Genomic DNA, 27,049 nt, shown 5'->3' on the forward strand with positions numbered 1-27,049 from the left:
GTTAGCAATTATCCAAAGCATAGAAGAATTTCTTTATTCAAAATTTCTTATCCGGTTCGTTTGGAGTCATATGATTAAAAATTAGTACTGGTATATGATTCTTTTCCTTATTATGACTCATTTGCACTATTTTTTGATGTACGAAAATTTCATCCACTCCAAGCTTTGGAAAGAAGAATTCTACACTTTGGGCTCGACCCCGAGACTCGAACCAGACCGAACCATGTAGTACCGACCGAGCCAAAGCCCGACCCGTTGCGCTCCCTTTTTGTACTACGTTTTGCCTCCCACCTCCATGAAACCCTAGGTCGTCAGACAATGGACAACCACGACGCTCCCAAGCGCAAGCGCGGCCGCAAGCCGAAGCCGCCGGCCGCCGCCGCCGCCCCCGACAACGGCACCCACGACTCCGCCCCCTCGCCCAAGCCCAAGCGCGGCCGCAAGCCCAAGCCGCCGCCCGCCGCCTCCCCTGACAACGACCACCCCTCGTCCCCCCTCGCCGCCGCCGCCGACACCCCGGAGCCAGGTTCCTCCTCCGGAACCCGCGGCCACCGCAAGTCCCGACGCGTCCGCCACGAGCTCCCGTCAGATGCCGACGCCGCCCTCCGCGCCCCCCCATCCCGCGCGCCCAAGGGGGCGGCCAACATGAAGGTGGAGGTCCCGGCGGTGGAGCCGTTGCGGTGGGAGCAGGTGGCGAGGGTGATGCCGTCCATGGACGCCGTGGTAAAGGTTTTCTGCGTGCACACGGAGCCGAACTTCTCAATGCCATGGCAGCGCAAGAGGCAGTACAGCTCCAGCAGCAGTGGCTTCATCATTGGGGGCCGCAGGGTGCTCACCAACGCCCATTCCGTCGAGCACTACACCCAAGTCAAGCTCAAGAAGCGCGGCTCAGACACCAAGTACCTTGCCACCGTCCTTGCCATCGGCAACGAATGCGACATTGGTATGCATGCCCATACCCGCCCCTTTTACCTGTTTTAGCCCGCGAAATGCTATGAACTTGACAAACCTATAAGAGTTCTCTGCTTGTGCTTGTGAATCATCTGTTATGATGGCATGTGGGTCTCTTGCACTGTCTAAGGAATGCCAATGTTTGTGGTATTAGGTCGTCTAATTTAGTACACCATTATGTGCTTTTGCAATTACAGAAATGCAGTATGCACCGCAGAGCTGGCAAAATTCGACTTTTGTGGAACAGGCAGATTATTTATGCTTTGTTCTCTGCAAATCGGAACATGCTTATGCCAGAAAAGGTGATCTTGTTTAATGTTGTGAACTCTGTATGTGTACTCTAAAAAGAAAGGTGGGAGAGAGCCACTGTTTTGGTGGATTTGGATCATAATATTGTTTTCAAACAGGGGTCAATCTAGACTAAACTGGCTGATGCTGTCATGTACTTGAGCAGTGCAATCCCATATGATTAGTTTTAGCAGCCAGGGATTTTGATTGTCATAAACATACTGGTGTTCTCAGAAACTGCTTGGATATGTGGATTATTGTGAGTATTTTCTTGAAAAATGGAGGGCATAATACAACAGAAGTAGTATGGAGACACATGGTGGGTAAGTAGGATGACTTTACAAACATTAAAGGGCAACAAGCTAGACTGGACTAAGCATTCATGCAGTCATTGTCAAATTTGCACCTTTTTCTAACAAACAAAGTTATCGATTAATGAACTCAAGGAGCAACTTTCTTACATGATCTGATAATCACAACCGACCTTTCCAATTTTCCATTTCAGCAATGTTAACCGTTGATGACGATGAATTCTGGAAAGGAGTTCTGCCGCTGGAGTTTGGATTGCTGCCAGCACTTCAGGATGCTGTCACTGTTGTTGGTTACCCTATTGGAGGAGATACAATTTCTGTGACAAGTGGTGTAGTATCTAGGATAGAAATACTCTCATATGTTCATGGTTCTACAGAACTTCTTGGACTACAGGTATATTTTTCCAGACAATGTGCATGCTTTAGTTGTCTTCCTTTCTCTGTATGTTGTTTTTGTAATCATGGAATTATAATTAGCCCTCTCTATGAACATCTGTAACCTTGGTTGTTACTTATGAACAGATAGATGCAGCTATAAATTCAGGAAACTCTGGCGGCCCTGCTTTTAATGATCAGGGAAAATGCGTTGGTATAGCTTTTCAATCTCTTAAACACGAAGATGCAGAAAACATAGGTTATGTTATACCCACCCCGGTTATTAAGCACTTCATTCAAGACTATGAGAAATCTGGAGAGTACACAGGTAATTCTTATTCCGTTGTTGCTTATATATGCTGTAAGTTTTGTAAACCATGTTTAAGGTGTATCTTGATGGTGCATGAATGAAAAGGGTTTATGCTGGAACATCTTATGCAGACATATATGTAAATATATTTTGATTTTTTTAATATTTGCAAAAGCAGTCTGTTTATTTTAATAACTTTGTCTTAGTCTCACTTTCTTCTGTGAGTTCTATCAGCTTCCATGTAATTATCATTGCAGAAGGACTGGTGTGATTGTTATCCTTATCAGTTATAAGTTCCTCATTCGACAGGCATGGTCTAAAATTTTCAGTGTTGACCATAATTTACAGAGGAACAAACTTTTATTCCAGGGAAACAGTGTCTTAACCGTATTATGGGATTCAAGTAAACTTTGAAGCCATATTTTGAACACTATGTAGTATGCACAATTGGTGTTTTTAACACTGTAGAATGTAACCTCTTGAGGTGTGAATGTGATGTAATTTATTCATTGTTGGTTAGCACTGTCAAATGTTTGCTAAAAACTGTTAGTTTCGCAAATAATTCACCAATACAGGGGGACATATGATTTTTTTTCCACTGGAAATGTTCCTCTTTTGTTTCGATACACTTCCTTTAGGCTCGTTTTTTAGTTTTGCGGTTGATGTCAGTCAAAGTGGCGAGATAGGTTTGTCCAACATTGAGATGCTAGTTTTTGACCCAAATGACTAAAGTAACCTAGCAGATGTGGCTGGGACTAGTGGAGACAGACCGAGTAGTGCCCTTTCCATTTTCATTTACATATTTTATTAGCCAAATACAGACGGGAATATGACATTGTTGGATGTTACCTGATTAATTGATTATAAATAGAAATTGAACATTTATTTATCTAATGCATTCAGATGCGAGCATCCTATAAAATACTCTGCTTATAGGCAAGAATATAAAATTACCAACTAGATGAGGTAGAGCTTGTTTGGTTTGTTTTGTTCCCAATGAAGTGCCTGTGCTTGGCTAAACTGGTGTTACAAAACCTGGTGGTCAAATTGGCTTCACTGTTTTCAGCCACGTTTGGCTCCACAATGAACTTAAGAGCCAAAGTCGAAGGAGCTTACCGGAATCATAGGGAAGTCTGGTGAATGTTAGGTAAAACTTTGTCTGTCAGGGGCATGGAACTTAAGCAGCCCCTTAGTTCTTCCTTTGACATTGTTTGTGTTCACCTGGAAATTATTCTTATGCACTGCATGTCATCACAGGTGCTCCTGGTGCACATTGTACATGCATTGCCTGTATGAGTAGCTTAAAAGATATTTTAAATTCAATGCTGAACAGAGTGTTGTACCCCATACAGTCTAGTGTTTTTTTTTCTCTTATAACCTCGTCAATCTTTTGATGGATGAAGGGCTTGCTTTTGTTTTGATGGATGGAGGGCTTGCTTTTGTTTAAAAAAAACGTCCTGTGCTAATTAGGTCTCTTTTATTAATATCCAGGTTATAATTGGTAATCTGGTATGTGTTTTCGACATGTATAATCTTCTTTGTTTTGCATCCAACTAGCTTACCTTTTGCCTGCATTCTCCTGCCAGGTTTCCCTATACTTGGGATAGAATGGCAGAAAATGGAAAATCCTGATCTCCGTAAGGCAATGGGAATGAAATCTGACCAAAAGGGTGTTCGTATCAGAAGAATTGAACCAACTGCTCCTGAATCTGGATGCATGCAACCTTCTGATATTATTCTTAGCTTTGATGGTATTGACATCGCCAACGATGGCACAGGTTTGTTATAGCTTCTGTCATAGTTTATACATGTATCTACGTATTATCATGCATTGTTGATCACTTCATGTCACATATTCTATTTTATCTGCTTTAGACTTTAGTGGCTGTAACTTCCAGTTCTGGCTATAGGTTGTACTACTCATTTCAATGAAATACAAAGTGTTTGTTTTAAGTAGGGTCATCGAATGAAACTCTCTTATGACCATAAATAATGCCATTCCTTCCGTGCATATAACACTATATATGGTCTAAAACTTTGAGATGGGTCAATTTTGTGTTGAAAATGAATTCCACATCACTAGTATTAGCCATCTGATACCACTCATTACTAGTTCCCCAGTTGATTTGCGTAAATATCACTAGTCTGATCACTGTTGTTTTATGCAAATACACCTGTCGGATAATATATAAGAAGTCCACCTTTTGGCCCCAAACTCGTCAAAAGTTCATTTTTAACACCCGGACTATAAGACTCCCAGATTTGCTACCTCAAACTCCGAAATCCTCCTGTTTTTCACCCTCAGGTGGTTTTGCAAGTGATATTGGCTGATGTGGATGCCATGTGTCCACCGCAGCACTGCCGTGCCATTCCCATGTCACGGTGTTTCTGTTATTGATCTTGTTGACCAATGTTTCTTCCATTCCTTGCATTTTTTGTGGAAGCTTTTTATCTGAATGGTGGAGTTTGTTTTAGACTGTTTTCTGTTGTAGTGTTTGTTTTATTTATGGTAGTGGCATGCATGTCACCGAAGATTACTTGTGAGACCAGCCAAGGGTGAAAAGCAGACGGTTTCAATAGTTTGAGGTTGCAATTCAAACAGTTTTAGATTTTATGGTAGAGAAGATATCTCTTGCCAAAGTTCAGGTTGGAAAGTAGTTTTTTCTGATGGATTTTTAAGCAGTAATAAGAATACCGGAGTAAGTATACTCGGACGTTTTCATTCGATTAAAATACACAATTGCATGTTTCCCAGATAAAGTCCTGCTTATTAGTCAAGGAAAATGCTTCCACTTGCTTACTTTTCTTTTTCTTGGTCACCCAGTTCCATTCAGGCATGGAGAGCGCATTGGCTTCAGTTACCTAGTTTCACAGAAGTATACTGGTGAGAAGGCACGTGTCAAAGTTCTCCGGAGTTCAAAAATTCATGAATTCAACATAAAGCTATCAATCCACAAAAAGCTCATTCCAGCTCATATAAAGGGCAGGCCACCGTCATACTACATTGTTGCAGGCTTTGTTTTTATGGTCGTATCTGTTCCATATCTTCGATCCGAGGTATGTCGTCTTTGCCCTCTCTCCTCTGCCCTAGGCATGAAATAGTAACCAAAATATTATATTCTTATTTGGTTGTCTCCGTGGATACACTTCAGGGGAAGTACTGCTTTACAGAAGATATCCTTAATTTTGGAATTTTGTTAAAAAAATCTTTGAAAGTTGCCATCTTGTTTTGTTTTGAGAACATAAAAATAATTATGTACATGTTTATTCTGTATGTGCACTAAGCTTTGACAACTGTTTGTGTCTTTTCCTAATGTAGCAAATTGCCATGTATGCTTGTCATGCTTGAACAATAAACATGATGTCATGGTTGCACCGAGTACTCCCTCCATCCGAAAATACTTGTCGGAGAAATGAATGTATCTAGATGTATTTTAGTTCATCCATTCTAGATACTCCCTCCGACAAGTATTTCTGGACGGAGGGAGTATTTTGTTTTTTCTCTGTATGCAATAAGTATTGTCACCAGAACGACATGTTGCTTGTCCCAAGTTGTTTTTAAGTGTTTGGCATGGTAGCCTGGAAGCACTATACTTTGATTTTGAATGCACACTGCTATATGTCTTGTTTTTAAGTGTTTGTCATGGTAACCTGGAAGCACTATACTTTGAATTTTGAATGCACACTGCTAATATGTCCATGTCACCCATAATTGTGCCTGAATCCTATTTCACTTAAAAAAATTATGGTAGCAATTTTGATTGTATAACTAACTAGAATGCTTGATGATCAGTATGGAAAAGATTACGAATTTGATGCCCCCGTCAAGTTGTTGGACAAGCATTTACATGCAATGGCGCAATCACCTGATGAGCAGCTTGTGGTGGTCTCACAGGTCTGTGAAGCCCTTTCTATTAACCACCGGCTATGAAAGTTTTCATGCTATGTGGCACAAGCCCATCCATCTTGCTTTGCGTTAAAGTTTGATAGAATTACCATTTGATACCAATTTTATGATCTTGTAGGTGCTTGTGGCAGATATCAATATTGGTTATGAAGAACTTGTCAATACTCAGGTAGTTATGGGTGATCTCTATGTGGATATTCCTAGTTTGAGTTTCAATTTTTCAAAGTTTTGTCTACATATGCAGTTCAAGAACTAAATTGGTGTGTCTGTACTCACATGAAGTATTATTGTCCTGCTGCACCAATTAATCCTTAGCATTCTTTCTATGCCAGTTTCTCTTGCATGCCAGTTAAACTCGTACTCTGAATATTTGTATAATTTTAACATGTAAGCATTAAGATTGGACATGAGAAAATGGTATGAACATGGTTGTTGTTGTCTCAAAAGCACCAACATATTTTTGGAAGTTCTGCTAGTATAACAAGAATTAGCAGCCAAGATAAGAGGAATGTTGTTCTTTCTGAAGTGGAATGATTGAACGCGTGTCTTTCAGAGGCAAAATTGTAGCATTGGTACTAAATTTAGTGAACCTTTTAGACATTCTTAGTTTACATACCATTCTCCAAGGCATGTAGTAAACTTAACACTCTTTTTTTAGCAGTGCATAATAATGTGCCCTTATTATCATCTGCCTTTTTTGTTATCAATGTAGGTGCGTGCGTTCAATGGGAAACCAGTAAATAATTTGAAGCAGCTGGCGACCATGGTGGAAGATTGCAATGAGGAGTTCTTAAAATTTGACATGGATTACGACCAGGTAGTTAAATTGCCACCTATTTATAACGTTCTGTTGAATGTCAAGTTGGAAGTAACCGTCGGATGATTTGGCAGGTTGTCGTTCTCGAGACGAAAACAGCTAGGGCTGCTACTCAGGACATTCTAACAACACACTGCATACCTTCAGCGATGTCAGATGACCTGAAGGCCTGAGTAAAAGCACGGTGGTTACCGATACAATCCCAGTTGGCACACAATCCCGGTTGGCTTATACAATGCCAAGTGCACGAGAAACCCCTCTGCAGCAATGAGTGCTGCTGAAGTTTTGGACGTGGAAGAGCATTATGGTTCGGCAAAAAAGGCGAATGGTGGCCAACATCGCTCGCATCCTCACTGGCTAAGGTTGAAAATGCACGCGGCACCGAGCAACCGAGAAACCTGTAGAATAGCAGCAATCGAAGTTTTGTTCTCATTTGATTTATTGAATGAATACCTGGAAACTCGTTGCATTTGCGTACCCGTATCCGTATCGTCATGTTTGCCGTGATGTATTCACTTTAAACCTCTGCAATCTTTTACTCAGCTGGCGATACTTTTTTATCGTACCAATTATTTGATTTTCTGGAGTACTCATGTGTCTTTTTCTACCAAAGTTTTGTTTTGGTGGTTGTCGTGCCTGTTGCTTGTAAAGAGAGCCTGCCTTCGAGCACAAGTGACAGGTCTGGTGCAGTTTTGGACCCTCGTCGACGGCGATGCGTGTTTTTGACGAGCCTTTTTCCTTGGTCATCCCTTCCCGTGGAAGCAAATCCGCCGTACCTACTTGCCATGATTCTGGTAGGTGTCCTGTATGATTCCCATCCCTTTCGTTCTAGAGTTGAGTCGATCCAGTCTGTGCAAATGTTTGGCAGTGAACGAAATGCTTCATCACAACAGCTGGTATCCATACATACGGGACAGATATAGTGCAATTTTGTCCTGCAAAGAATCTGACCAAAAATAGCCCTTGGCCACTGTTTCCCTTTCCCGTGACAATAGACAAATTTACTCCCTTTTTAGAACTCCGGCACAAAATAAATTGGATCCATTTTCTTTCACAAATGACCCACTTTGCATAACGTCTCGGGCTGAGGCGTCATATGCTAGATAAGGGCATCTTCAAGGGAGACCTGTAAACCTCTAACATGACGCCCTAGGTGCCCAGAGCGCCATGACCCCTAGCCCCGGGAGCTATGGCGCACCGGGTTAGGACATCATGTTATTTGTCATGGCGCTCTAGCTTTGGGTGTGATGCGAGTAGATCATTTTATTAAATACTTTTGAATTGGGTTATTTTCCGCTAATTTTTTTTAGAAAGGTTAGGCTTGTCCATTTTCATCCCCTTCCCTGCAGGAGTGCGTAGAAACTTTTGTTCCCAACACACGGGATATTAGGCTAACTTCACCGCGCGACCCATCCTGTCCGCACACGTTCGTTTGGGGTAAAATGAACGAACCAGACGGCCCAGCGCGCGGGCGCAAACGAACTTTTGTCCGTTTTCTGTTCGCTTTTGACCCATCCCCGGCCCAAATTTGCGTCGTTTTTGGGGTGAAACGGACAGCACGCGGACGCTCGGGCCGTCTGCACGTGTCCTCCCCCGGCCCGCCCGTCAGTGGCACGGGGACGCCTTTTTCTATCCGCCCCCTCCCTCGCGCCGGCCGCATCCCCTCCACTCTTCCCCACTTTTCCCCTCGCTGCCGCTGCCATTGCAGCTGTGCCGCTCGGACGTGCGGTCGCCCAGCCTCTTCCCCTCGGCGCCCCGAGCTACCCAACCACGGCCACCTGATTTGCGCGCCCGCCGACCGGATTTGCGGCGGATCCGGGCGGTCTTGAGCTCGCCCGGCTGTGGGAGGCCGCGCCGCGCCATGGACTGGCCAGGCACCGGGCCGGAAGGCCCTGGCAGGGCCGCAAGGCCACATGCAGGCAGTGGCTCGTCCTTTAGCCGCTCGGATCTACACCGTCGGTAGTCCGCCGGTAGATACCCGAATGGCGGTCGGCCGGGCTCAATGCTAGCCCAAAAGCTCGTCGGTGTACCGTTGCCACTCATTAAGTGCGACCACTGCCCAAAGAAGGTCGTGCGCCGCGTGTCTACAACGCCGGAACATTTCGGATGGGTGTTCATCAAGTGCTTAAACGATGGGGTATGTGGTCTGTACTGTGTTAAAAAAACCCGATGGGGTATGTGCTCTTTTGAGCTTCGGTTTGTGCTCTAGATTTGACTAGTTGTGCTAACTTCAAATTTTATTGTGTAGCATGGATGCAAGTTTTGATATTGGGAAGAAGAGTTCATCGATATATTGATAGAACGCAATTTAGTAGATGTTCGTGCACTTTTAGCTACATAGAGGCTGTAGATGAGACAAGTGCACTTGTTGCTAGATTAGAGGCTAGACACGAGACTAGATGCGAGGAAACAACCTCTACTTTTTTAGACTCGAAGAAGAAAGAAGCACGCAAGATCGAGCCTTCTCCGCAGATCAACAATGAATGCATCGAGAATGCACTAATCCAACTTACAGGAGCTGTTATGGAAGTTGGATATCTTCTAAAATGTATTCTTATGGTTTTTGTTTTCTTTGGTCTTACTTTTTTAGTCAAAATGTGATGATGTATTCCATGTATCAAAAATGAATGATGAATTTTTTTAAGGCCTTGCAAAGAAAAAAGTACGCGGACATGATGCAGCCCGGATGCGTCCGCGCGTTGGGCCGTCTGCCACCGCATTTCAGAAACATCCCGGACACGACGCCATTGCCCTATTCAAACGTACATAATTCGGATAAAACGGACGTCGGGCCGCTCGGTGGAGTTGGCCTTAGGAGCTTCGACGGTGTGACTGAGAGGTGGTGGTGGCAGCACCGCGGCCTGCCACAGCACCATGCCCGTTTGATGGGCAGGGACATCACATGGCATGCCAAAGCAGGCGTACGTGCGCGCCGGCGGCATGTGACGCTGCTGCCAAACGCGCACCGCCACCGGCCACCGGCCACGACGGACGCACGTACCTGTCCTGCAGCCGTTGCCATGCATGCGGTTGCAGTCAAATTAGGCGCCGACCACGGCGGAGCTACGTGCAGCCTCACATGCAATGCGAGACATGGACACCATACTTGTGATTGAAAAACATCTATGGTTGGATTGCAAGATTTGCCCAAATATCAAAGATCTCCAGGCCGGGTTTATTTGACACGACATGAATGTCACGTCGCAGCTGTTTATTGAGTAAAAATTAAGTAGTACTTCTTCCGTAAACAAATATAAAAGCGTTTAGAATAGTATTAAGAGGTACCGAGTGTGCTTCTCTATTAACCATGCCATGAATAGACGATCTTGAAAGAACTATTTCGTGAAAAAAAAGAAGACCCACACGAGGCAGCACAACTCATAATCAGTAACATAATCCAGCATCATAAAATGCTGCTACAACATCGGTAGACCCCATTCAGCAAGGCCACGAGAGGATCCGGGCCAGATCAAGTAGGCCACAGCATATGAAACAGAGCGCGGCACCAGCACGCAAACTTGCAAAAATAAAAAAGGAGACGAGAGAGAGAGAGAGAGAGAGAGAGAGAGAGAGAGAGAGAGAGAGAGAGAGAGAGAGAGAGAGAGAGAGAGAGAGAGGCGGTCTGAGAGGCTAGATAGAGAGAGTGGAGAAGGGTGTGACGGTGACCTCCCTCTTCAACCTCCCTTTGCCAAGAAGCCACCACGGCACGATACACAACCAAGAGCAAACCAACCACTCACTCACTTCTCAGCTCCCCCATTCCTCTGCTCTGCTAGACTCTGCTACCGCTTCAGTTGGTTCTCCTTCCATTTTGTCGAGTTAGCCGGCATGGCGTCCAGCGCCTCCCGGTTCATCAAGTGCGTGACGGTCGGCGACGGCGCCGTCGGCAAGACCTGCATGCTCATCTGCTACACCAGCAACAAGTTCCCCACCGTAATGCCCACACCCTCCCATCTCTCTCTCCGTCTTCCGGGTACAAATTTCGGGCTCTCTTGGGTTCCAGGAAACACCAGCTGCTGGGCTCAGGATTTCCCCCATTTGCATCCTGGTCCGGTTTGATGGATTCGCCCTTGCCCGTTCTTGAACCCGACCGAGGACCCTCGTCCAGTGTCTCTTGCCTAGTTGTTTGTGTATACAATTTTGAAATCGCTGCTAAAATTTCACCTCCGAGAGTAAATATTTTGAACCTCTGTTTTGCTCGTGCTGGGCCTTTTTATTACAGGACTATGTGCCCACCGTGTTCGACAACTTCAGCGCGAACGTGGTGGTGGACGGCACCACCGTGAACCTGGGCCTCTGGGACACTGCAGGTTATTTACTTATCCATGCTGCCTGTTTTGTTTCGCTGCTCCACATTTGCAGTTTCCTTCCATGTCTTGTATATATAGTTATTACATCACTCTGTGAAAGCTGCCACAGGATTTTATTGGTGGTCTTATTGTGTGGAGCTCAATTTGTCCACAGGGCAGGAGGATTACAACAGACTGAGACCGCTGAGCTACCGGGGAGCCGACGTCTTCGTGCTCGCCTTCTCGCTCGTCAGCCGCGCCAGCTACGAGAACATCATGAAGAAGGTGCGTATCTATTATTCCACACTACTAGTAGTAGTTCTATACCATCTTGGATCGACGATGGTTTAGCTATTCATTCAGTTGGTTCGTTTTATCCCGTGCTTGTTTATTTTCTCTTTCAGTGGCTACCGGAGCTTCAGCACCATGCACCCAGCGTGCCGATAGTGCTGGTTGGTACAAAATATGGTGAGTTGTGTGACTGCTGTCAAGGGAAGCACTTTTTCCATTTGGCTGCATATTTGTCCGTGATGTTTGGTTTGTACGTTGCTGCCTTGTTGGTAGTGGCTAGGATCTTGTTTGTCTTTTCATTGTTGGAAATACTATGCTTGCCTTCCTTGTGATGTTTCCTGGACTATGGTCAGACTAGTTATTGCGGTATATGTTTAAATGCTACCAAAAGTAAAGGATAAATGGTACTAGTGCATGATTGGAGCAAATGAATATGTTACTCAGTTCGTTGCCAGGTTCAGCAATTAGTGGCCCAGATGATAGTTTCTTATGGATCACTTCTTGCTTGAGAAGAGGGATTGCTTTCTCCTTCCATCGCACTTTGCGAATGGGTTGGCGTAAGAAAATAGTATCTATTTTTTCAAATAAAAAAGAAGAAGAAAAAACTGTTGAAGTGATAGCTTCTAGGACTGTAATACGAAGCAAGGAAAACAATCTGGATTTCTGTTATCCATTTTTGCTCCTGCTGAGATTTTGAAAATCTTCGAATGCCGCCATTTGAATTCAAATCCAAAATTCGAGCAACTTCATAATATACCACCCAGATGAGTTGACTGTCAGGGCGTCAAGTCTCAAGTGGTTGCTCAAAGGATGAGTTTCCCCCCTACGCTGATTTCCTTTCCATATATGCCCGTCAAGCGGTAGCACTTAAAGATGCTTGTGCAGTGTTAATATTGTGACACATAGGCTGATTGATCAGGCAAGATAAACTCTTGTTAAACACCTGAACTTGTTTCCTGCAAATACTATGGAAATCACACAGAAACTATTTGCTGTTTTTAAAATACAGTGCCTGCAATCATATATTGCAAGCCTTTTAATACATCTCATATAATTTTAGTTTTGACCATCATATAATTTTTGTCAATCATTATATTGCCTACATACAGATCTCCGCGAAGACAAACAATACTTACTTGACCACCCTGGCGTGGTGCCTGTTACTACAGCTCAGGTACTATCCCCGGTCCCCATACACCATGGTTACCTGAAGGCCGGAAAATGTTTACCGTTGGCCACTATGTGAAATGAGGATACTCCATCATCTCATGTTTCTTTACTCTTCTTTCCACCCTTACCTCGTAGGGGGAGGAACTCCGCAAGCACATCGGCGCAACCTGTTACGTCGAATGCAGCTCAAAGACACAGCAGGTTAGTTTCTTGTGGTTGCTCTCTGAAGGCTTACATAAACCCCTGTTACATTTTGGATGCATCCTCTTTAAATTCTGGATTGGATTATTGTGCAGAATGTAAAAGCTGTGTTTGATGCTGCCATCAAGGTAGTGATCAAGCCTCCAACAAAGCAGAGGGAACGGAGGAAGAAGAAAGCACGACAAGGATGTGCATCATTGTGAGTAAATATAACTATGCTGTTGTTGTTTGCTCGCTCCGCCTTTTTTATGACCGCGCTTATAAAGCTTTTGTTGCCTTTTTCTTAATACCGCTGAAAGATTTTTATTTTCAGTCAGCATGTATGATTGCTAATATTTTTAGAAAAATTCTGCAATTGCTAAATGCACTGCTCACTTTTTTAGGTTGTGCATGTTCACCCGCCATTTGGTAAAACTGATCCTTTATCGATACCTAACAGAAGTAGGACGAGTTCATAGAATAGACCACTCTTGAATGTCTAGTAAAGCCCTGTAGTGGACTCTGAACTCCCATGGTCTGGAGCCATGCGCCCCATTTTAAAACTTATTTGTGAAATTAAGGAATAAGGAACACAATGCGAATCGGTTTCCTGAACATACCGTGCACAAAATCACTTGTAAAGACTGAAGCATTTTTCGTTACGGTTGCAGGGGTGTCCTGTCTAGAAGGAGACTGGCATGCTTCAAGTGATCAAAGGCCTTCCATGGTGATCAGGGAGTTATTTGCGGCAGCTTGTGTACTCCCTCTGTAAACTCGTTAAGACGTTTTTAGGTCACTAAAGTAGTGTCCTAAAACGCCTTATGAAAGTTTACAGAGGTGGTAGTTTTTTTATCTCATGTTTTGCACTTTGCAGTGTGTGTATATCTCATGTTTTGCAATCAGCCAATCAACTACTGGAGGTAGCTAGATTACTTTGGTGCATTGGTGCTTGTAACAAATTTAGGAATGTTTTGGTACAGCTTGAGCAATGCCGGGATCTTCCTTTCATCATTCCAAAAGAATCGCTTCCTTCTCGTGATACCGAATGTATCTTGTGATTCAGGAGTATAATTATGTTCTTTTTGCTGATACTACTACGTATCAACTTCGATCTGGGTTGGTGGCTCACAAAGTCACAATGCAACACACAGTGAACAAACAAATACAGGGTGGCCGTCTGGACGCATCATCATGGCCTTGGTCACGTCCATCACTCCCAAGAACCTCTGGCTCCCGCTCGCCTCCCTCGCCCTCCGCATCTCTTCTCTCTGCACTCGCCTCAGCTCCCACCCGGCTCCCTCCAAGGCGACCTCACCTTCCTCCGACGGCCGGCCGCGTCCTGTTGCGGTAGCCGCCGTCGAACCACGAGCCGTGCTCGAACTGGCTCGGCGTGTAGGTGCGCACGAGCGTGACGAGGCCGGGCTTGCACTCTCGGCACCGGGCGATGCCCTCGAGCGCCGCCCGGACGACGCGTCGGACTCCGTCGGTGACGCCGAAGTCCGTGAGGTTGGAGACGGCGCCGCGGCAGCCGGCGCACCCGACGCGGCGGCCGTCTTCCAGGAAATAGTTGACGCGCAAGAACCAGTTACCGCCCGAGAGGACGGCGTAGTCCAGCTCCGGCGGGCGGCTCCGCCAGACGGCGTCGAGCCTGTCGAGGTGGATGTCGAAGGAGTCGGTGGGCTTCCCGTCGGTACCGACGGCCGGGTCGGCGTGCGCGAAGAACCGTGTCGTGAGCGCCATGAGCGCGAAGTCGTGCGCGGGGAAGTGCCATGCCCGGACATTGTCGGACGCGTCGGCGTGTACGTCCGTGGGAGCCTCGGCCTGCATGCATGACGATTAAGCCAACCAACTGAGACTCCACTGAACGTCGGTGAGATCTTGGAATGTTTATTGTCAATGAGTGCATGTGAATGCGTACCTGAGACAAGAGGCAGAGAAGAGACTCCATCTGGTTGCGCGCCAGCGACTCGCCGACCAAGGCGAGCCGCTTGCCGCGGACGACGCCGAGGAACCTCGCCGGTGCGAACCGCGGTAGCTCGCACCCGGCTGGTCGCCAACGCCAGTAGAAGTCGCGTGGATCCTTGCCGTATTTCTGGCAATTTTTGGAGTCGGGGATGGTTGGGAACGTCAGGTTACTGTAGATCGGGCCATGTGGTTCGCTCATCCATCTGCCCGCCTACACGTCCCATTTCTTCCCGACTGTATTCCCACCACGCCTAAGAATGAACTAGAGGCTGACGCGCGCTTCGCCGCGCAGGATAAATTCTTGTGATCGGTTGTTTTGTTTGGATTTTAGCTATGTTGGCTTGTATTTTAGTTATGTTCTAGCGGTATTTTCTTTCGTTCGCATATCTTGTGTTGTGTTGCTGTTAGAGACAAATTTGTGCTAAGAGAAGAGTGGAGTTGTTTGGTGTGTGTTTGTGGTGTATTTACATGTTTCGACCTTTGTGTCAGCTTTTATTGATTGTTTGAGCCTCTTGGGAGCTCCTATGCCATGCTAAAACCGTCAATTTGTTGCTATAACGCTCACATGGGCCGCCCCATGAAGTTCTCGCTTGCTCAACTTGGCTCCCTTCTCCTCTCATCCGCTTAACTTCTTTTTCCGCTCGCCCAACTGCTAGCTCTGTAAAATTGGTTATCCTTTTTTATATTTGAAAGTGTTAATTTAATTAAAAGATGTTCAAGGATTTTAAAAATATTGTAAACCTAAATACCATTGATTTTGGAAAACGTTCATCAATTTAAAATATATTCATGGATTTTAAAAAATATTCATAAATTGAAAATGTTCGCATATTTATTTAATAACTATTAATGAATCTGAACATAATGTGAATTAAAAATGTTGTTTAATGTTCACAAATTTGAATAAACACTCATGAATTAAAATGGGGGGAAAATAGTAGAAGGAATAAAACTAAATAGCACACAACTTTGCAGGCAGTGCACTCAGGGACCCCACAACCTCCAAAGCACCACAACGCTTCAAATCATGGGTGCTTAAGTAACTCTATAGATTTAAGGTGGTAAACTGATGACCAAAGCTTAATTACGTGTACATTTCTACTTTCTGGATTACCTACCTTGTCTTCGGTCGAACCGAGCGTTGTCCAATGGAGCCTCGACGTCGACGGCATGCCGACCAGGATCAGCAGAAGAGCCGGCAAAGCAATGAGGCAGATGGCAAGCGGCGCGGCTCTCTTCACCGTGACCCATGGCCTGTCCTTTTCCTGCTCAAGCTTGTTTGTGCAAAGACCAACAATGGTCTCTGGGCTCGTTGTTCCTTTAATGCTGCTGATTTGTGATTTCTTCTCAGCAGGGATGATGACCAGGAGATAATATATCTGGATAAATTTTAGGGAGGACGAGTGTAAACGGAGAAACACGGCAGTAAATGCATGCGTTCTATGTTTTCTCAGTGGAGTTGGAGAAGCACCATGAGCCCATGACTTGCCCACCTTCCTTTTCCTTTGTACCATTAAGGGCTCCTTTGATTCAAAGAAATTTTATAGGATTTCTGGAGGATTAAAATCCTTAATATTTTTTCCTATGTTGGTCCTTTGATTCATAGGATTGAATCCCATGAGATTTTTTCCTATGGAATCTTTTGTACTACATTTTATAGGAAATCTAACATCCAGTCCAACCTCTTTTTACAATTCCTCTATTCTTCCCATGCCATCAAACACTCATTGCTAATTCTATAGGATTCAAGTGAGCATGCCACTCCAACCCTATACTTTTCATATCCCTACGTTTTTAAAATCCTACGAATCAAAGAGGCCCTAAGCGAAGCAACAATTAATTCCTCCTTATTCATTAGAAGTCTCCCGAACTGTAGTTTTTGCTTATTTTCAGGTAGAACACATGCTTAAACCGGGTCTTTAGTGAATGGCGCTTCTCTAAACAAACATGCTTGAAATGATGCTGCTTCCTCCAAAAAATTTATTAAGTGTATTTGCTTTTATGTGAATTTTTATTGTGTGTATTTCTTTTTTAGGTGAATTCTGAATTCTTAGGTGCATTTCCTTTTTTTTACCATAGTAGATATCAATTCTACCTCTTCAAAATTGGAAAGATCATTAATGTTTGCGATGAATATCTTGCTGAATTAGATGAATAAACAATCAACTAGGTATACAACTACAAACTTCTAAAGATGTTGTAGCACAACACAGAAGGGTCTTAAGACGTACAGGTAAAAGCAGATAGTTATGGGGTATCAGTTGCAACACCCACAAAATATAGTGTCAACCATGGAAATGACAAGTCAACACTAGTAGTGGACAAGAAGATGTGTGTAAGTAATTCAGCCTGCTCCATCATAACAAAGAGTTGTTAATTGCATTCTCATAAATAAATTTAAAGACCTGTAAATGTTATAAAACACTGGACACCAATCCTGATGGTTGGGCATACGTATTGAGAAGCACATAAGCATTTTGCAAGGAGTTGAAAGGATAGCAGCATCAAAAAAATAATGTTGGAACAAATGGATCAAAAGCATTATCCATGAGGTATTCTAATGTACTTTCATAATCTGCAGTAGTATGGCGCCGTGGCGGGCTATGTATTTGTCAGGGGGCCATTGCCCCCTCCCCCCCTCCCTGCGCGCGGGAGTTTAGAAAGACTTGTTGCTCCCATTCGAGTGACTCAAGACTAGCTACACATGAAGATGATTTTATTCTGCGTTGGTACAACTACTAAAATGTCATGTGAGATCTACATATCAGAGGAGGCATCATCATTATAAGTCAAGGCACGTTCAGTTTAGAGAAGAGTCCTAGTTCAACTTTGCCTCCGAGTCCTATGTGTAAGGCCAACTTCTATATGAGAAAGCTATCATCATTATACGTCAAGGCAGAAATTCTATTTTCATAATCTTGACCTCTCTGTTTCTCCCTGTCCTAATTCCCGTGCCCTGTCCCTTGCACCTCTCCTTCTATCACGGCACCGCCAACAGGACGCTGCAATGATGTTGATTTCGTATGGTGAATGTTAATGCACATGTTGGCGGACTGAGTAGCGCTAATGGCGGCAGACAACGTGCATCGCTTTGGTGCTCCGCCGTGACGGCACCAGACGACTGGTAATCGCATAGATGATTTCCTCTCTCAGACAAGAAAACTTAATTATGCAAATCATCCGTTTTTCTTGCTCTTGTCCCTTTGCCTGCTTCTTCTGTCCCTCAACTCGCATGAGGAGACGGGCATGAGAGAAGGGGGTGTGGAAGATGATTTCGATGATGAGCCATGCACAAGAGAAGAGAAGAGGAGGGGGGAGGGGTCGGCAACGACGGAGTCTGATCTTGATCCACAAGTAACGATTGGGGCGGGGGCGGGCGGCGGGCGTAGTTAGATCCTGCTTGGGTCAGACTCCTCGGGAAGCAGCAACGACACAGAGCAATCCTCTCCTATTAAAAAAAATCTGTTTTTTAATTTTTTTTTTGACCCGGGCTAATCCCCTTTCCATTAAAAATATAACGGAAATACAGACAGTTCCGAGTTCAAACAAGGGAAAGGGAAAAAGTGAGATCAAGCACTTCAGGGAAATCCGCTGTGAGCGCTCGCAATCGAAACGCCCACTACGAGGCGAAATCCCTGAAGCACCATCAACACGCCGTGAACCAAACTAAAGTTCAGATCACATTACAATCCCGCACCAAAGCACCATAGTTATGCAGAATATAAGAAACAAAGCTCCACAAAACGCTCTCCAAAGTCTTGGTGTCTCGACCCATGCACTCCAAAAGGTTTTCCAAAATGACTCAGCATCCCAGCAGCTGATCACTCCACGGCATCGCCCGCGTGTGCAGTCGCGCAAATTCTCATCATCTCTTTAGCATTCTCCTTCAGAATCATCGCACCACGCTCCAGCTCCACTCGCCTTTCGCCCTTCAGGAGACCTGCCCAATAAGATAAGTGCATACAAGCGTTGAAGACAATCTCGAAAGGAGACGCCATTTTCTTGAATTCAAAGGTAGCCTGGTTTCTACGATTCCAAATGGCCCAACATATAGCCGCCAGCCCCATAGTGAAGCACCATTCCCCTTGAGGAAGAAAAGCATAGCACAAAGAATAAAATTGACATAGATTATTGGGACATAAGTCAGTCCCAAACATCGCCCCAACCGTGCGCCAGGCAATCCTTGCCACTGGGCAAAGAAAGAACAGATGTAAATAGGTTTCTCTGCAATCACAGAAAGAACACCTGGGATTGCCGGCCCAGTTCCGACGCTTCATAACATCCCTAGTCAAAACGGCATCCTAGAAGAGTTGCCAAAGAAAAATCTGTATTTTGGTAGGTAATCTAGCCCTCCAATCCATCTATAGTCACAACCAGTAAGATCTTTCTCCAGGTAAGAATACATGGATTTAGTGGTATATTTGCCGTTGGGCCCAGCATCCCACACAATCTTATCTGGACCAGCCGAGGTGTCAATTCCATCAATAATTTTCTTAACCTCACTAAACTGACAACTCAGGTCTGCATTCAGCCCGCGTCTCAATATATCTCCACTAGCACGTTTGATAAATTGAGCAATAGTATCGTCCTGATAATTAGTGATACTGAACAGGGTCGGATAAGTGACACCCAAAGGCTGGTAAGTGCCAATGGGATCATGCCACAACCTGGCAACATTGCCATTATTGACAATCACCTTCCTTCCAGCCATATACATCTCTTTTACTTTAAACAGTGCTTTCCATACAGGGGAATCATGAAATTTCGCTTTCACAACAGCTAGTGAATTGTTCTTAAGGTATTTTGCCCTCACCACATCTTGCCACATCCCCTCCCCTGTATCTAACTTCCACCACCATTTTGCTAATGGTGAGATATTCTGTTTGTGAAGATCTTTCACACCCAGCCCACCCTTATTCTTAGATGGGCACACCCTGGTCCATTTAACCAGATAATAATGCTTTTTACCCCTCCCTCCACACCAAAAAAACTTACGACGATATTTATCGAGTCTCTCGATAAATGTCTTAGAAAGTAGGAATATTGACATATAATAATAAGCAATGCTCGAGAGGGATGAATTCAACAAAGTTAATCTCCCACCAGACGAGGTAGAATTACCAATCCACGAGTCACAACATTTAAGATATCGAATTGCTATATACTCCCAGTCAGAATTTCTCAAGGAAGAATAGCTAACCGTTACGCCTAGATATTTCATAGGAAAATGCCCTATTTGACACCCAAACAAATCAGCATACTTTTGGAGAGTCATATCATCCCCCCCCCCCCCCCCACACACAACACTTCACTTTTAAGAAAATTGATTTTCAAGCCAGACATAAGTTCAAACAAGTATAGCAGAAATTTGAGATTAACAGCTTTATCTATATCATCCTCAATGCAAAGAACAGTATCATCTGCGTACTGCAAGACAACAACTCCATTTGGAATGAGGTCTGCTGCCAGCCCTTTAAACAAATTATTTTTCTGGGCATTGAAAATCATTTTCGAAAGGCATTCAGCCGCTAGACCTCGTTTGAGATTAACATCTGACTATTTGTCTGTACTGTTCACCCAACATCGTTTGAGCTCGAGCTCAGAAACACCGCGACGCGTTGCTCACTTCCGCGGACAGCAAATAGCACCTCGCCAGACCCCCTCCCTGCCACAGCGCGCCGCCGTGCCTCCTGATTATGGACGTACCTATGCCGCCTACAGCCAGCTCATGGTCGTCTCCTCCTCTTCACCTCCCCCAGCTCATCGAAAGGGACGCCCACTCTTCCGCAGATTTTGCGACTGCTTGGCTGCCCACACATCGCAACCACCCTATCTTCATATTCTGCCACCGGACAACATCACTTCCACAAGGAAATGGCGCCGAAGGTGTTCGGGCCGGCCACGTCGACGAACGTGGCGAGGGTGCTCGTCTGCCTAGAGGAGGTGGGCGCCGAGTACGAGCTTGTCGACATCGACTTCCCCGGCAAGGGGCATAAGCGCCCTGAGCACCTCACCAGGAATGTAAGCATCCTTCTATTCGGTCATATTAGTTCGTCGGCTGCTAGACTTCAGAGTGCTGACAGGCTACTCAAATCGTGGTGCCCTCTTGCAACCCTTTGGGCAGGTCTGAGCTTTACAAGATGGCGATCTCGTCCTCATTGGAGGCGGCGGGTAGGTTTTTGTTTTCTCTTGTACGCAACATAGGCGGTGACTAGATGAATGAGATTTTAGTCTCATCGGCGACGGAGGAGTGTGTTGGTTCTCCTATTAAGTTCTTTTCATTATCTTGATCTTTTTTCCTAACAACCCAACATGAAACATATATTGGCGATTTTAATGGCAGGTTCAAATATATCTTTTAGAGTAGGTAGCTTCTGAGATAACTCCATATATTCTAATTCTAGCTCACATATCTTGGGTGTAACTTGTTATATAAACTCATTGCACGCGGCTTAATCAGCCTCTTCAATACCATGTTGCTTAAAATTTACCATCTTGACTTAGCCTTCCATTGTATAGTTAGGTGTAGGAGCATGCTGCAATTATTTCGATAGTTGGTGGGAGCACTTGTATGCACTAGATGATAAAACTCACATTACACAAGAAAATACCAATTAATGTACAAAAAATTAATAGCATCCACATCATTTATGTTCATCACTCATTACTCAAAGCGACACTCTTTCAATAACTCAGTATAGAGTATACACACATTGTCAACTTATTACTAGATCCATTTTAACTTGCAAGACACATTTGACCACAAAAAACTTCAAAGGATCATGTCAATGTTAATATTATTGTCTAGAAGTTATATGAATATGTTTATCTAATCATACACTAGAAACCGCTATTGAAATATTTATTAGATCGTACGCCAGAGATCTTTGCTGGATAGACTTATATACTATATAGATTAAGATTTTTTAAAATATTAAGAAGGAACTTCTGTTTTGAAATAAAGTTTAAACTAAGCACAATGTAGAAGTATTTTCAGTGATATATTAAAACCTTATATCATAGAACAATCAACTAGTACTTTGCAGCGTTGCTAGATATTTGGTTAAGTATGTCAAAAGAAGTAACATAAAATTATAATAATTAATACTATAATGCTAAAAGTAAGTTCTATAAGTATAAAAGTTTAGTATAAATTAGTACTAATGGGCGTTTAGTACGAAGTCGATGGATATCCAGGGCAAAGTCGATGACAATAAAGGGCGGGTGCTCTAGAATCGGCACGCCGACTTCATAACAGACCTCCTCCAACTCATGGGTAATCGGTAGCAGCCGTAGCTAAAAAAATATTGCTAATGATTAGACTCGACGGCACAACATTTATGCACGCAATCCCGTCGTCCAAGTCGATGGACTTGGGTGCGACTCCATGGCTCCTCCTCCTCCTTTTATACTTATATATAAGTCAGGCGACTGTTTTTTGGCGGCAGTCTAGGTCAATTCTACATTTTCATTTATTTTTAATAACCAGTCGAATTCTGTGCAATTCGCCGCCTACTAGCTAACCCTTGCCGCTTTTCCTCTTCCACCGCCGTAGTTCAAAGTGGAGCTCAGTGGCCCGATACCTCGCCCGCTGTCGTGGATCTAGACCGTAGGCTGCCCGGTTAGGGTTAGCTAGTAGGCAGCAAAAGCCCTGCGGATGAGACGGACGCCGACGGAAAGATGGAGTGGGACGTATCATATGTTGTTCCACGATGAAATTTTATGACACTCAAAACATTCTTCAATATCTGTTAGAAAAAAAATTCAGAATTTTTTGAATTTATATATACCTAACCTCATTTGAGCTCGAGGTCATAAGCACCGCGTCGCGTTGCTCACTTCTGCCGACAGAAAGGAGAACCTCTCCACACCCGCACCGTGCCACTGTGCGCCGCCGCGTGTCAGCCAGCTGTGGATGTCCCCATGGTTGTCTCCTTCTCTTTACCTCCCCCAGGTCCCACTCGTGCCACTGTCACCTAGATCCCAAGCCCCCACGGCTTGCTCCTCCTCCTGCCAAACTAGCCCAGGTTCAGACATCACTGTTTCCCCCTGCCCCCGCCAGACGGTTCTCCGTAGTCGACACTCGACACTGCTGCCCCTGCTTCCGATTTTTCCGCCCTGACCAAACCAAATGGTTGGTAACTAGAAAATTCGAGGTTAATTCGGCTGTTATTTTCAGATAACTGAATTTTGAGGGAGAAAAGGCAGCAACAGTGTTCGGTCGTCGTGGCTGTTGTTGCTGGAGGACCTACAAACCAGCTCATCGAAAGGGACGCCCACTCTTCCGTAGATCTTGGCTGCCCGCACATCGCAACCACCATATCTTCATATTCTGCCATCGGACAACATCACTTCCACAAGGAAATGGCGCCAATGAAGGTGTTCGGGCCGGCCGCGTCAACGAATGTGGTGAGGGTGCTCGTCTGCCTAGAGGAGGTGGGCACCGAGTACGAGCTTGTCGACATCGACTTCCACGGCAAGGGGCATAAGCGCCCTGAGCACCTCGCCGGGAATGTAAGTAAGATAAACACCTCAATTGGTCTCCTTCTATTAGGTTATATTAGTTCGTCGGCTGCAAATCAAGATTCCTATAATACAACTTGCTCGAGTTAATCGAACAAGTGCAATCAAGATTCCTATAATACAACTTGCTTGAGTTGTCTAGTTAAATTTCTTTGGACCTTCATATATCTTGCTTGAGCTAATCGAACAAGTGCAATCTTGGTTTCATATTCGTCATGACTCATGTTACTAATTTGTTCATCTTTTCAGAGTCATGCGCCATTGCTAAATACGTGCTTCGCAAATACAAGTCGGAGCAAGTGGACTTGTTGAGGGAGAGCAATCTGAAGGAAGCTGCCATGGTAGACATATGGACGGAGGTCGAAGGACACCAATACCACCCGGTCCTCTCACCGATCGTGCTGGAGTGCTTTATATACCCGACCTTACGCGGTCTTCCCACGAATCAAAGGAATGTGGATGAAATCTTGGAGAAGGCGAAGAAGGTTCTAGAAATCTACGAAGCCTGCCTGTCCAAACACAAGTATTTAGCGGGTGATTTTGTCAGCTTTGCAGATCTAAACCATTTCGCGTGTACTTTCTACCTCATGGATGCGACGCCATATGTGTCTCTGTTCGACTTGTACCCACACGTGAAAGCTTGGTGGGAGGATATGATGTCCAGGCCGTCCATGAAGAAGCTCGGTGCAGGTATGACCACGAGGGTTTAGCTACAAGCAATTGCACGAATCATATGCTGCTTCTGGTTTGAATTTCTTCTCCTTTGCTTTGTGGCAACATCGAATGATTTGAAGGATCACTTGTGTAATCCCGCGCGCACCTCGGCTCTCACTCAATCTTCACAAGCTATGCTTTGTAGTATGACTCGGTTTGCGTTCCACTTTGTTTCTTAGTGTTCCAATCCATGCTATGAAATTCAGTAAAAGGATTGATGCGTGTATCGAATGTGTAAAATATTACAAGTGCACAACATGGATTGTGTACGTCTTTGTATACTTTGTATGACTTGAATCTCAACACATGAAAAATGCGAAGGGCATAAGTTGATTTATTTGGCATTCCAAATGACCAAAATGATGCCAATACCTCATAGGGCCTGCTTCCCAAGGAAGGGCCTTCTGGGACAGAACCAGGAATACGCCAGCCAGCCAGTGCTTTTGCCGCCGCCCTCCAGGTGCTCTTGTGGGTGGGGAATCCGTTCCAAATCGTTTGACCCCAAATCAAACACAACCACCCACTGCTCATGCTTGTATGTATCATGCTCCACAAAGTAGACACAATTTCTTCTGATGGCCGGGAACTCGTTTGCAGAGAGCGCGAGCGTGTCACCCCGGCCCAGGAAGAGCGAGTAGTCGCCGAGATCCGACACCTTGTGCTCCCGGAGGTCGAGGCGGTCGGCATCCCAATCCGGGCGGTGCACTTCCGCAAGTATCACGGCCTGGCGTGGTCCGCGATACACGATGACGAGCAGCATCTGGTTGTTGCAGGCCACAGCATGCGGTATCGGATTCCCAGGGTAGCGTGGATACCGCGCTTGCAAAGGAGCGTAGAGGCAGATGCGGCGCAGACGATTGGGAGGATGGTGTTGGAGGTCGAAAATGTCGAGGGACATGTTGATGGTGGAGACGTAGAATCTGCCGTTGTGGAAGGCCGCGCCTTCGATCCTGCCGTTAGGGTACTCGAGCTGCATCACCCAGCCCGCGTCTACGGGGCGCCAGAAGAAGAGCCTCTGCCCGATCTGTGCGCCGGGGATCTTTTGGCTCGCGATCGCCATCCAGCGGCAGCCCGGCGAGGCGAGCGGGTCTCCGGAGAGGAACACTTGGGCGACGGTTGTGAGAGTGGGCAGAGGGATCTCGGCTTTGGAGAGGGGCTCCCAGAGGATGAGCCTGGTGGGGGATCGCAGGTGGTCCGTGAGAGCGAGCCAGCCACAGGGCGTGCCGCAGCAGTAGGGGAGGCCGGCCGGGGCCGGTGGCCGGGGGTCCATCCTTGGGTCGCTGCCGCCGCGGGGCAGCCACAAGGAGTGTTCGCCGACGGGGTTGACCGCGCTAAAAGGATCTCGGTGGCGGTCGTGGGCGGCGACGACCCACGGGCGGAGGGCCGCGAGCGGGGCGGTGGACGCGCGCCAGTGGGCGCATACCTGGCGGATGTGGATTTGGTCCGTGTCGGCCCGCAGACGGTCGGAGACTTCCTTGAGGAGCTCTGCCGGCAGGGAGATCCAGCCGCCGCCGCCGGCGGCCATGTGATGCATCGTCAGCCTCACTCCCATCTTCCTACTCATTTGATTGATGAGATGAGACGGACAACCGACTCAGGCTTTTCCTCTATATATAATCAACTAGCGCCTGTCTTTTTATCAGGGGAGGGAGCGGCGCCTCTACGAAACCCAGTCACCAACGAACTCGGGATAGGCCGTGGCCGTAAGATCCTCTACGAAACCTAGTCACCGACGAACTCGAGATAGTCTTTTCTTCTCTTTTCGCGCAAGATAGGCTGTACATTAAGAAGAAGGAAAAATCTTATTTTTGCCACTTTAGGTTTTGTCCATTTTGCTTATGCCACTCTAGGATGTGACATTTTACTTTTATCACTCTTAGCTTTTGACAATATATCACTTTTGTCATTCAGTGGCAAAAACAAAAAATTTAGAGTGGTAATTGTGATATATTATCAAAAGCTAAGAGCGGCAAAAGTGAAATAAAAAATTATCATTTTTGCCATGAAATGGCATTTGTGATGTATTGTTAAAAGCAAAGAGCGGCAAAAGTGATATGTCAAATTCTAGAGTGGCATAAGCAAAATTGAAAAAAACTAGAGTGGCAAAAACAAAGTTTTCTCCAAGGAGAAGGGCATTTCGGAGCTTGACCTCCACGGAGGCCGGATTTTCTAAAAAAAAAATCATACCTTTTGGTTTAAAAAAACCTGAAAAAATTGTACAAGTACACAAGGATGTAATATGTATGTCTTTAGAATTCCAGAATGAAATACCTTGAGATGCGATCTGTGCAAAAAGAACAAATTCATGACTTTTGAGATGAATAATATCATGTGTTGAAAAGACACATATTTATACTTTTTTGCACGACCCTTATTTTAACGTATTTAGTCCAGAAAATTTACGCACATGTGTGTTATGCCTCCATTATATGTCTGAATTTTTTTCAGAATGTTTTGAAATCTAAAAATATGTTTTTTTCTTGAGTTTTGAACTTTTCAAAAACCAGCCTCCATGGAGGCCGAGCTCCAAAAACAATTTTTGTGAAGTAAGGAAAAACTAACATTTGATTGGATTTAATGAAGGAAATATGCCCTAGAGGCAATAATAAAGTTATTATTTATATTTCCTTATATCATAATAAATGTTTATTATTCATGCTAGAATTGTATTAACCATAAACTTAGTACATGTGTGAATACATAGACAGACAAAGTGTCACTAGTATGCCTCTACTTAACTAGCTCGTTAATCAAAAGATGGTTAAGTTTCCTAACCATAGACATGAGTTGTCATTTGATAAACGGGATCACATCATTAGAGAATGATGTGATTGACTTGACCCATCCGTTAGCTTAGCACTATGATCGTTTAGTTTATTGCTATTGCATTCTTCATGACTTATACATATTCCTATGATTATGAGATTATGCAACTCCCGAATACCGGAGGAACACTTA

At 44.9% G+C, this 27,049-nt stretch overlaps 3 protein-coding genes and 1 pseudogene across 3 annotated transcripts; 2 read left to right on the top strand and 2 right to left on the bottom strand.

Annotated features, from left to right (window-relative positions):
- The first annotated feature begins 276 nt into the window (after positions 1–276).
- LOC123148876 (protease Do-like 9) lies at positions 277–7,545 on the top strand. The gene is made up of 9 exons (XM_044568394.1): positions 277–943; positions 1,745–1,944; positions 2,073–2,253; positions 3,822–4,013; positions 5,060–5,292; positions 6,029–6,130; positions 6,261–6,311; positions 6,855–6,959; positions 7,034–7,545. Exons 1-9 carry the CDS (start codon positions 319–321, stop codon positions 7,130–7,132), a joined length of 1,788 nt encoding a protein of 595 aa, XP_044424329.1. The 5' UTR covers positions 277–318; the 3' UTR covers positions 7,133–7,545.
- Positions 7,546–10,581: 3,036 nt separating this feature from the next.
- LOC123151214 (rac-like GTP-binding protein 4) lies at positions 10,582–13,980 on the top strand. The gene is made up of 8 exons (XM_044570956.1): positions 10,582–10,892; positions 11,182–11,269; positions 11,424–11,533; positions 11,653–11,716; positions 12,649–12,713; positions 12,845–12,910; positions 13,006–13,109; positions 13,561–13,980. Exons 1-8 carry the CDS (start codon positions 10,788–10,790, stop codon positions 13,598–13,600), a joined length of 642 nt encoding a protein of 213 aa, XP_044426891.1. The 5' UTR covers positions 10,582–10,787; the 3' UTR covers positions 13,601–13,980.
- A 42-nt stretch (positions 13,981–14,022) lies between these two features.
- On the bottom strand, positions 14,023–16,368 carry LOC123153192 (protein ALTERED XYLOGLUCAN 4-like; annotated as a pseudogene).
- A 7,772-nt stretch (positions 16,369–24,140) lies between these two features.
- On the bottom strand, positions 24,141–25,708 carry LOC123151215 (uncharacterized). The gene has a single exon (XM_044570957.1). The coding sequence runs from the start codon at positions 25,653–25,655 to the stop codon at positions 24,465–24,467; it is 1,191 nt and encodes a 396-aa protein (XP_044426892.1). The 5' UTR covers positions 25,656–25,708; the 3' UTR covers positions 24,141–24,464.
- Between the last annotated feature and the right edge of the window lie 1,341 nt (positions 25,709–27,049).

The sequence above is a fragment of the Triticum aestivum genome, chromosome 7A, assembly GCF_018294505.1.
Source record: "Triticum aestivum cultivar Chinese Spring chromosome 7A, IWGSC CS RefSeq v2.1, whole genome shotgun sequence".
In the NCBI taxonomy this organism is placed as follows: Eukaryota; Viridiplantae; Streptophyta; class Magnoliopsida; order Poales; family Poaceae; genus Triticum; species Triticum aestivum.

What these genes read in the sequence shown, in the direction of transcription:
- LOC123151214 (XM_044570956.1), top strand. Translation starts at nt 10,788, where the DNA reads ATGGCGTCCAGCGCCTCCCGGTTCATCAAGTGCGTGACGGTCGGCGAC. An exon ending in GGGCCTCTGGGACACTGCAG is followed by an intron (nt 11,270 to 11,423) that starts GTTATTTACTTA and finishes ATTTGTCCACAG; the next exon opens with GGCAGGAGGATTACAACAGA. An exon ending in CGACAAGGATGTGCATCATT is followed by an intron (nt 13,110 to 13,560) that starts GTGAGTAAATAT and finishes TTACGGTTGCAG; the next exon opens with GGGTGTCCTGTCTAGAAGGA.
- LOC123151215 (XM_044570957.1), bottom strand. Translation starts at nt 25,655, where the DNA reads ATGAGTAGGAAGATGGGAGTGAGGCTGACGATGCATCACATGGCCGCC.
- LOC123148876 (XM_044568394.1), top strand. Translation starts at nt 319, where the DNA reads ATGGACAACCACGACGCTCCCAAGCGCAAGCGCGGCCGCAAGCCGAAG. An exon ending in CGGCAACGAATGCGACATTG is followed by an intron (nt 944 to 1,744) that starts GTATGCATGCCC and finishes TTTCCATTTCAG; the next exon opens with CAATGTTAACCGTTGATGAC. An exon ending in AGCTTGTGGTGGTCTCACAG is followed by an intron (nt 6,131 to 6,260) that starts GTCTGTGAAGCC and finishes ATGATCTTGTAG; the next exon opens with GTGCTTGTGGCAGATATCAA.